Below are 11240 nucleotides of genomic sequence, written 5' to 3'. Positions count from 1 at the left end.
CTTTTCCTTCCCCCTAAATGGGGAGACAATGCTCCTCCATTTTGACCAAAGGCCCTCACCACCCCCAAATGACCATTGGTACTTTGCGCATCAGTTCTGTCCACATCTGAATTAGTCCCAATATCAATGATTTAACCTAAGAGGTTGATCAAACAAAAACATCTCTCCGTGGAGTTTGCCAATGTTTAATCTGGCCCATGGCCTGGCCACCTCGTCCATAAATAGCTGCCTGGCCGCTCTGTCACCGTTCCAGAACACAATGCCGCTTATCGCTACAGTGCTCACCCTCCTGGCCCTGTGCTCCCCCGGGTTTGGGGAGTGGGCTGAATATTTTATCACCACTCAGAATGGCGGAAGATGGGGAAACTGGGGCCCGGTTGAGTGGTGCCCACCTGGTTCTAAAGCCAAAGCAATCGCTCTTAAGGTAAGCCAACGGTGGATGCCTGTGTTACTTGGGAGATGATACAGTGTGATGGTAATGAGGGAGAAAGCAGAAGATAGACCTAAGGAACAATGACAAGAACATGTGATGGACATTAGCATCTCAGGTGGTTATGGAGCTAGACCACACTTGCACAACGAATCGGCCACTTCCGGAGAGGGTGAACCCTTGGACGGCAGAGGTTTGCGGTGAGCAGCCCATAGGCTACAGTAGGCTATGACACAGATTTAAGCCGATATGAAGAAGGCTTTTGCCATCTGTATATCGATAAATCGGGCAGCGTCGCATAGGGCAGGTATGGGTAGGAATGGAGGGATCAAAGCAGGTGTCAGAGATGCCTACTGCGGTCCCTTCTTCATACATTGTAAGGATACTTAACCAATCAGATTATGTCTATCATTTTCTAGGATGCAGTAGATAAATGACAGAATCTGGTTGCGATGGGCAAATTTTCATATTTAAAAGTAAAATTATCCCTAAACCCCAAAAATAGGTGTTTTCGGGGAACCAGCTGTAAACATTATTTGATAAATGCGCCCCGATATCTCCTGATAATGGATTAAACCAATGTGTCCCAATCAGTAGGGTAGTACAATTAGCATGTTCTACTGTAGTAGGTAATTATTCGCTTCCAGCTGGTGTACAGGACACATTATAGCTGCACTTCTGTTGTGTCTATAAATGATGGATACAGAGGGGGATATTTACTAAGATGGGATTTCCATTTCACATGGGATGTTGCTATGGGCCAAAATCCCCTGCAGGGTCATATACACACTGGCCCCCAACACCACCCACCCCCTTTGTAGTGCCTTATACACACTGCCCCCCTGTAGTGCCTTATACATACTGCCTCCCCTGTAGGGCCTTATACATACTGCCTCCCCTGTAGTGCCTTATACATACTGCCCCCTGTAGTGCCTTATACATACTGCCCCCTGTAGTGCCTTATAACTAATGTCCCCTGTAGTGCCATACATATCCTGCCCCCCCCCCCGGTAGTGCCTTATATATACTGCCCCCCCCCTGTAGTGCCATATACTTAATGCCCCCCCCCCCCATGTAGTGCCATATACATACTGCCCCCCTGTAGTGCCAAATACTTAATGCCCCCACATGTAGTGCCATATACCACTTTTTTCCACATACTTTCTGGTCCTACGGAAATTAGGACTTCTGGTGACACGGTTTAAATTCTGAAGTGTTCTCTTAGATGTTATTTTGATGTAATATAATTATTGCAGTCACTATTTTCACTTTCACTATAGTGCCATGTACATACTGCCCCCCATAGTGCCATGTACATACTGCCCCCCCATAGTACCATATACATACTGCCCCCATAGTGCCATATACATACTGCCCCCCATAGTGCCATATACATACTGACCCCATAGTGCCATATAAAACGTAGCGTAGCCGGGCGCCCTGATAATATGCAAGTACCCCATATACATAATTCCTCCAATAGTGCCATATACCTACTGTCCCCGTAGTTCCATATACATCCATATACATAATGCCCCCAATAGCACCATATACCTATTGCCCACATAGTGCCATATACATACTGCCCCCATAGTGCCATGTACATACTGCCCCTATAGTGCCATATACATACTGCCCCCATAGTGCCATATACATTCTGCCCCCCATAGTGCCATTTGCATACTGCCCCCATAGTGCCATATACGCACTGCCCCCCATAGTGCCATATACCTACTGCCCCCATAGTGCCATATACATACTGCCCCCCATAGTGCCATATACATACTGCCCCCATAGTGCCATGTACATACTGCCCCCATGATGCCATGTAGATAATGCCCCCATAGTGCCATGTACATACTGCCCCCCATAGTACCATATACATACTGCCCCCATAGTGCCATATACATACTGCCCCCCATAGTGCCATGTACATACTGCCCCCCATAGTGCCATGTACATACTGCCCCCCATAGTGCCATGTACATACTGCCCCCCATAGTACCATATACATACTGCCCCCATAGTGCCATATACATACTGCCCCCCATAGTGCCATATACATACTGCCCCCATAGTGCCATATACATACTGCCCCCCATAGTGCCATATACATACTGCCCCCATAGTGCCATATACATACTGCCCCCATAGTGCCATATAAATACTGCCCCCATAGTGCCATATACATACTGTCCCCATAGTGCCATATACATACTGCCCCCATATTGCCATATACATACTGCCCCCATAGTGCCATATACATACTGCCCCCATAGTGCCATATACATACTGCCCCCCATAGTGCCATATACATACTGCCCCCCATAGTGCCATATACATAATGCCCCCATAGTGCCATGTACACACTGTCCCCCATAGTGCCATATACATACTGCCCCCATAGTGCCAAATACATACTGCCCCCCATAGTGCCATTTACATACTGCCCCCATAGTGCCATGTACATACTGCCCCCCATAGTACCATATACATACTGCCCCCATAGTGCCATATACATACTGCCCCCCATAGTGCCATATACATACTGCCCCCCATATTGCCATATACATACTGCCCCCATAGAGCCATATACATACTGCCCCCCATAGTGCCATGTACATACTGCCCCCATAGTGCCATGTACATACTGCCCCCATAGTGCCATGTACATACTGCCCCCATAGTGCCATGTACATACTGCCCCCCATAGTGCCATATACATACTGTCCCCATAGTGCCATATACATCCATATACATAATGCCCCCAATAGCACCATATACCTATTGCCCCCATAGTGCCATATACATACTGCCCCCATAGTGCCATATACATACTGCCCCCCATAGTGCCATATACATACTGCCCCCCATAGTGCCATTTGCATACTGCCCCCATAGTGCCATATACATACTGCCCCCCATATTGCCATATACATACTGCCCCCATAGAGCCATATACATACTGCCCCCCATAGTGCCATATACATACTGCCCCCATAGTGCCATGTACATACTGCCCCCATAGTGCCATGTACATACTGCCCCCCATAGTGCCATATACGTACTGCCCCCATAGTGCCATGTACATACTGCCCCCATAGTGCCATGTACATACTGCCCCCCATAGTGCCATATACATACTGTCCCCATAGTTCCATATACTTATTGTCCCCATAGTGCCATATACATCCATATACATAATTCCCCCAAAAGCACCATATACCTACTGTCCCCATAGTTCCATATACAAACTGCCCGCATGGTGCCATATACATCCATATACATAATGCCCCCAATAGCACCATATACCTATTGCCCCCATAGTGCCATATACATACTGCCCCCATAGTGCCATGTACATACTGCCCCCATAGTGCCATATACATACTGCCCCCCATAGTGCCATATACATACTGCCCCCCATAGTGCCATGTACATACTGCCCCCATAGTGCCATATACATACTGCCCCCATAGTGCCATATACATACTGCCCCCCATAGTGCCATATACATACTGCCCCCCATAGTGCCATATACATACTGCCCCCCATAGTGCCATATACATACTGCCCCCCCATAGTGCCATATACATACTGCCCCCCATAGTGCCATATACATACTGCCCCCCATAGTGCCATATACGTACTGCCCCCCATAGTGCCATATACATATCAAGACACTTGATCTTTGATAAAGCCGCCGATAGACGTAGCCGGGGAAACGCGTCAGTCTGCCCACTTTTATCCATCCAAAGCCGGCAGGCACGTAGGAGTCTGACTTGAACCTGAACTGATGTCTTTTTAAAAACAAGGTACTCTGGCATTTATCGGCTCATTATAGCCAACACTTCAGCACTATCCCTCGAATTGGATACACTGTTATAAACATGTATTAAGTGACTGAATGCAGTGAACTATTCATCGACTTTTTTTACTAGACACAAGGAAACCCCCTTGATTCCTGATTTTACAGCCTGCTTTTCAAGTCTTTTTTAATTCATATATATTTTATTTTTATTTTTATTTTTTATATATTTTTTACCAATATTGTTGTTGTATCGGCCGGTACATATAAATGATTAAATCTAATTATATCTATTGTTCCTTATATGTATGTCCTATTAATGAATTAATATAAATGTTTTATTAACTATATTTTATTTGACTGGCTTTTATTATTACTTATTTATCACTTTTCAATATCACACACACCTACTTTCATTGTTTCACCTTGATAAAGCTGGCGTTAGTCCAGTGAAACGCGTTGGTGGTGCTGCTTCACTTTTCTGGATCCAGGGTGTTTTTTGAATAATCCTCTACCCATTTACCTGACCACAAGGTCCCCACTTTTTTGGAAACTCCTCAGCCACGCATCTCCAAATGTGGATACAAAATACGGTGAGGTAGAAGGTAGGCTCCAACACCAGCCTCTCCCTCAGCCGATTTATAAGACCTTCAATTGCTGTGTTTCCCTGGGATTTCCTCTACAAATTGGGACTAAAGAGTGTGTGGAAATTGCAGGTCACAACAACCCTGACTGTGGACAATCTTAACCACGTGAGATCTGGATGATTAATCCTCCACCTTTCATATATATATACCAGTGTTTTTTGCATATCATTTTATTGTGAATGTTCTTCATTCGATTTGCACTTTTTATTAAATTTGTATTTTTTAAATGCATTGATTCACCCATCATTAATTCCCAGCGCTGCTTTCTGCGGTTTTGATTTCATTATTGTATCTATCTTGTCTTGTTTCTAGGGATTGGTTATCCCACAGAGTTAGCAGCTGGAACTCCGTCTATCTAGGAGTTAATATAGGGGTATCTTAATATAGCGCTCATTAACTTTCTGTTGTCTATTACCAGGGTACCCTGCTTATTTTTTAGTGGCCCAATATTTTCCTTCATTAACCGTTTCCCGTTTATATAACTGTAGAATGTTTTGTGATTTGATTTGCTATCTGCGGCCATTTTACGTTCAGTCTCTAATTTAGCCATCTTGATTGTATTTTTACATTTCTTATTACGTTCTTTATATGTGGCAAATGATTCGGGTGTCCCATCTTGTTCAAATGTTTTGAACGCCCTCCTTTTTTTAACTATTTCAAATTTGACTTTGCTGTTAATCCCCATAGGTTTCATTCTGATGTTTGTTCTTTTATTTACCTTAGGAATATATTTATCAGTGCCCTCTAGCAGTATTTTTTTAAAAGTTTTCCACCTTTTAGTAGTATCCGTACCTCTAAATAATTCCTTCCAGTTTATATACTTTAATGACTCCTCAAATTTACCAAAATTTTATTTTCTAAAATCTAAGGACCTAGTTGCTCCTATATAATTATCTTTGTTAAAACTTAAATAAAATGTGCTCATATTGTGATCACTGTTCCCCGATGTCTCCCTTATGGTTATGTTAGTAAGAATGTCCCGGTTGTTGCTTCTCAAGTGATCCAGGATATTGTTGTTTCTGGTTGGACAATAAATTGATACAAATATTGGTCATTTAGGGCATCCAATAAAACATTTCCCTTAGCGGTACTACTTGACCTATTTCCAATTTCATTCTGGGTAGTTAAAGTCACCCATAATAATAATGTCCCCAAAGCTGGCCGCTTTTCCCACCTGTAGCAAGAGGTCTTTTTCCTCCTCCGTATTTATGTTGGGTGGTTTATAACATGTTCCTACTATAAGTTTTTTTAGCCCCTTTAATATTACCTGTGATTTCTACCCATACCGATTCTACTGACTTCATTGTGTTCTCGTATATGTCTTCCCTTATGTATGGTTTTAAGGATGGTTTTACATATAAACATACCCCCCTCCCCTTCTACCTAATCTATTTTTTCTAAACAGACTATAACCTTTTATGTTAGCCTCCCACTCATGTGATTCGTCCCACCAAGTTTCGGTAATACTGTACCTATGAGATCCAAAACTAGGGTCTCCCCCATTTTACTAGTTACACTCCTAGCATTCAGATAAAGGCATTTCAGATCTTGTTTTTCCTTCGCCCTTTTGTTACCTGTTACATTTGCGAAGGTTCCTGGAATGGTAAATTAGTATTGTGCACAATACTTGTGTTTGGTTTGTTTGATTCTCATACATCTTTCTTTTGCATTGCTCCCCTCTTTCACCCTTCCCTTTGCTTCCTCCACGGCGTAGCTGTCTTTGCCCTCTATTCTACACTCATTTATTGGTCTACGGTTTCTAACTATTCCATCCCCCAAACCAACTAGTTTAAAATCTCCTCCAACCTTACCACCATTCTACCCCCAAGAACCACTGCCCCCTCCTCATTCAGGTGCAATCCGTCATGGCAAAAGTGATGGCGCATGACCGAGAAGTCTGCCCAGTTCTCTAGGGACTGAAATCCCTCCCTCCTGCACCAGTCTTTGAGCCACCCGTTAACTCCCTAATCTCCCTCTGTCTCCCTGGGCTAGATGTCCTTTCCCTGAGTTTATTGCCTAAATCCCTTTAAGTATTTTTTGAGGACATCCCATCTACCAATAACTATGACCTTGGTGCCAACATGCACCAAGACCGCTGGGTCTTCACCAGCCCCTCCCAATAATCTGTCCACCCAGTCCACGATATGACGTTCTCGAGCACCCGATAGACAACAGACTGTACATAAGCGTGTAGTCCCGATAACATGTTAGCCCTATTCCCTTTCCTAATAATTAAATCCCCTACAACAACAATCTGTCTTGGGTCATTCCTCTCTGAATTACCCTCCCCACCAGAGGGGGTATTTCTCTGGTTGCTGGTTCTGCATCCATTTGGGTGTATCTACTAGGGTTGGTAGTTCAGAACTTGCCTGTCACTTCCTCTGGCATCTATTCCCCCTAGACCCCCTAACTGTTACCCAACTACCAATTCTCTCTTCCTCGCTTGACTCAACCTCTGACCCCCTCAGGGCCCCCTGTTCCTCTATTGCAGCGATGGTAAGCTGCAAACTTTGCTTGAGGTTCAATATCTCCCTCATTATTGCAATGTGTTGCTCTAGATCCTTGACCTTGGCTTCCAGAGCAATCGCCTGCTTGCATCTGGTACAGACATATTCACCTTTAAACAAAATGTCCATAGGTAAATGTGTATGTACAACTTTTTAGACTATATTACAGTTTTTTGTTGTATGTTTCCTAATCTATCTCATCGCTATTCTTAGGTGGAACCAAATCAGGGATCCGGTGATGATACTGCAGTGAATGGAATCCGTTTATATTGCTATGACCAAAGTGACAACTATAGAGCTGTCATAAAGTCCGCTGAGTCTGAGTGAGTAAAGAGCAGTCTTGTGTTCCAGATATGCAGAGATGTTCCTGTTAGAGGCCAACAACTCTCACGTTCCACCGCTGGCTTGTTTTACCCTATAGAATACTTTTGGTTTCTTTATCTAAAGAGCTCCAAAGGATCACTCTCCGTCCCCTGATTATTGTGTGTCATGTTGAAGGTGGAGAATACTACTGCTCCTCCAGGGAGACCTCATTCCCTGTACCAAGATGGCCACTGAGGCTGATACTGACTATGTGGGACCATCTTGTATTCTGTGTGATATTGCCATAGTGGGAGATAATAGTCTTCCACTTAGAGAGGAGGAATACAGGAGGCAAGAGAGAGAGGAGGAATAGAGGAAGACGGGAGAGAGGAAGGAGGAAAAGAGGAAGACAGGAGAGAGAGAGAGAGGAAGAATAGAGGAGTCAAGAGAGAGAGGAGGAATAGAGGAAGACGGGAGAGAGAAAGGAGTAATAGAGGAAGGCAGGAGAGAGGAGGAATAGAGGTAGACGGGAGAGAGAAAGGAGTAATAGAGGAAGGCAGGAGAGAGGAGGAATAGAGGTAGACGGGAGAGAGAAAGGAGTAATAGAGGAAGGCAGGAGAGAGGAGGAATAGAGGAAGACGGGAGAGAGAAGAGGAATAGAGAAAGACGGGAGACAGAGAAGGAATAGAGGAAGACAGGAGAGAGGAAGGAGGAATAGAGGAAGATGGGAGAGAGAAAGGAGGAATAGAGGAGGCAAGAGAGAGAGAAGGAATATCAGAAGATGGGAGAGAGAGGAGGAATAGAGGAACATAATAGAGAGGGGAGGAATTGAGGAGATGAGAGAGAGGATGAATAGAGAAAGACGAGAGAGATGAGGAATAGGGGAGACAGGAGAGAGAGAGAGAGAGAGCAAGAGAGAGATGAATAGTGAATACAGAAGAGAGATGAAATGGGGGAGATGGGATAGAGAGGAAGGAGGAATAGAGGAAGACAGGAGAGAGAGGAGGAATAGAGGAAGATGGGAGAGAGAGAGAGGAGGAATAGAGGAAGATGGGAGAGAGAGGAGGAATAGAGGAAGATAAGAGAGAGGACGAATAGAGAAAGACAGGAGAGACGAGTAATATTGGGAGAAAGGAGAGAGATGAATAGTGAATACGGAAGAGATGAAATGGGGGAGATGGGATAGAGAGGAAGAATAGAGAGAAATCTGGGCCATAGTGGGAGATAATAGTCTTCCAATTAGCATCAGAGACAGGTACATAGGCATCTAACACCCATACACACACAGGCACACACACACGCACACATGCACACACACACACACAATCGTGATGGAGGGAAGGGCATAGAGAGAAACAGGTAGAATAGGCAGGGGAGAGAGGAGGAATAGGTGGAAATAGGAGAGAGGAGGAATGAGGGAGATAGGGAGAGGGTGAAAGGGGAGATGGGAGAGAGAGGAAGAATGGAAAAGATGGGGGAGATAGAGAGAAGGAACATGGGAAATGGGGGAGAATAAGGATAGTGGGAGAATGGAGAGAGGAGGAATAGGGGAAGACATGAGAGAGAGAGAGAGACAGAGATAGACAGAAAGAAAAAGAGAGAGACTTTGAGAGAGAGAGAAAGAAAGAAAGAAAGAAAGAAAGAAAGAAAGAAAGAAAGAAAGAAAGAAAACGAGAGAGGGATAGGAGAAAAAAAGACCTGACTGTAGTAACAACAATCAACAATACAAGTATTCCTCTTAGTGGGGGTTCTCAAGTGTGGCCACATTTGTATTGTTTTCGCAGCTGACCATCACCCTGCAGCAGCGCATTTCTCCCATCCCATCCTACTGCATCAGGCATCATTTGCTCTAGCCTAGTCCAGTTTTTATATAGTTCCTTGCTGCACAGCATGGGGCCAGATTGCAGGGGCAAAACTATTACCTCCAGGGGCCAGCCAAGACAGGGGGCTATTGCATTTTACTCTATTAGCTATAGGACATTTCTCTGTCTCGGCCCGGGACCTCAGTACTGGCAATCCCCCAAGATAGCGGCCCTGTACAGTGGATCCCCCTGACCCTGCAGTTACAGAGAGCAGGTGAGAAGTTCCCAGATCCGTCTAGCGCGGCTCTGTGTTGTGCATGCACCGCCGCTACCGGCATCCTCGTCAGCGTAATATGACACATGACCATGATATTCATAAGGGAACCTAGGACCCACCTTAATCCATCATTGTTTTGGGCAGTGGCCTACTAGAGGGTGATCACCTTGGAAGAGCATCGTTCCATGTTAAATTTTTGGAGTAATTGTCAAAGTTGTCACACCACTATAACCTCGGAAATGCCCCATCTTTGCTCAAACCAGAAACTGCCCTCTACCAACGCTGACCATCTTTATCTTCTTGTCTTTGCAGATGGGGAACATGGGGTGATATTGTCAAATGTAACAGTGGCTACATTGAGTCCTACTCAGCCAAAGTAGAGGAAAGCCAGGGTGATGGAGATGACACAGCTCTGAACAGCATCATCGTGCAGTGCTCCAACAGCCAACAACTGGAGGCTCCCGGAAGCCCTTGGGGAACATTCGGAGCTTGGAGCAAGGCTTGCAAGTTCGGTGTCTGTGGCATTAAGACCAGGGTGGAGCCATCTCAGGGGAATGGAGATGACACCGCCCTTAATGACTTGGAGATGCATTGCTGTTGTGAGTGCTAACAGCCTATCTCATATTATGGTGGGATGATGTTCTGGGATGTTCCAGATGTTCAAAATTAAATAAAAGCCTTAACACAAATAATATAACGGCATTTCAGAACAAATTGTTGAATAGAAATATATTCAGAATCAGCTTTATTTGGGCAGCTATACTTGCGTATACTGTACTAGGAATTTGGTTTGCATTGCTGTGCAACAGCCAGGTAGGTAACAAGAAAGCCAGGGGCAAACGCAGCGATATATATAACGCGTACAGATAGCTATACACTAGATCCATTTTGGGGTGGGTGGTGGACAAGGACATGGGAGACACGGGGAACATATTTAGCTGAGCACAGCACCCATCCAGCCTTCAGAGGTGCCACTTGGTCATTGCACAGTGACGTAACAAGTAAACAGTGACACAGTACAGAAAAACAGATACATATTTATTTATTATTTATTTATTAACAGTTTTTTATATAGCGCAACATATTCTGTTGCTCTTAAACAGTGATAGAACAAACTAGGTATTTACAATCAAAGGTAGGAGGGCCCTGCTCGCAAAGCTTACAATCTATGGGGAAATATGCTTTAGTTCCACCAGAATGCAAAGGTTCCCGGTGTGCTGTAAGATACGGTGATCCAGCAGTTTGGCCAGGGGTCAGGAGTATGTGTGACAGTGCCCCTGTATGGTGTGGTGCAAGATGGCGTACCTGGACTCTGGACTTGCCGGCTTCGGATCTTCACGGCCTCTTCTTGGAAGAACCTGTGACAGGGAATGGCACAACCCAAGGAGGACCCACAGAAGCGACGCTACTACAATTAGCAGCAACAAAGATTTATAAAAAAAAAAAAAAAAAGATACTCGTACCGG

General features: G+C 44.6%; 1 protein-coding gene across 1 annotated transcript; it reads left to right on the top strand.

Moving 5' to 3' along the window:
- The first annotated feature begins 237 nt into the window (after window positions 1–237).
- On the top strand, window positions 238–10512 carry LOC146075975 (vitelline membrane outer layer protein 1-like). The gene is made up of 3 exons (XM_083185721.1): window positions 238–424; window positions 7606–7715; window positions 10087–10512. The coding sequence occupies exons 1-3, from the start codon at window positions 260–262 to the stop codon at window positions 10382–10384; spliced, it is 573 nt and encodes a 190-aa protein (XP_083041847.1). The 5' UTR covers window positions 238–259; the 3' UTR covers window positions 10385–10512.
- The last annotated feature ends 728 nt before the right edge of the window (window positions 10513–11240 follow it).

This window comes from Crinia signifera, chromosome 4, assembly GCF_055691185.1.
Source record: "Crinia signifera chromosome 4, ASM5569118v1, whole genome shotgun sequence".
In the NCBI taxonomy this organism is placed as follows: Eukaryota; Metazoa; Chordata; class Amphibia; order Anura; family Myobatrachidae; genus Crinia; species Crinia signifera.
The sequence above is the reverse complement of the archived record's forward strand: the minus strand, read 5'-3'. Positions and strand labels throughout refer to the sequence as shown.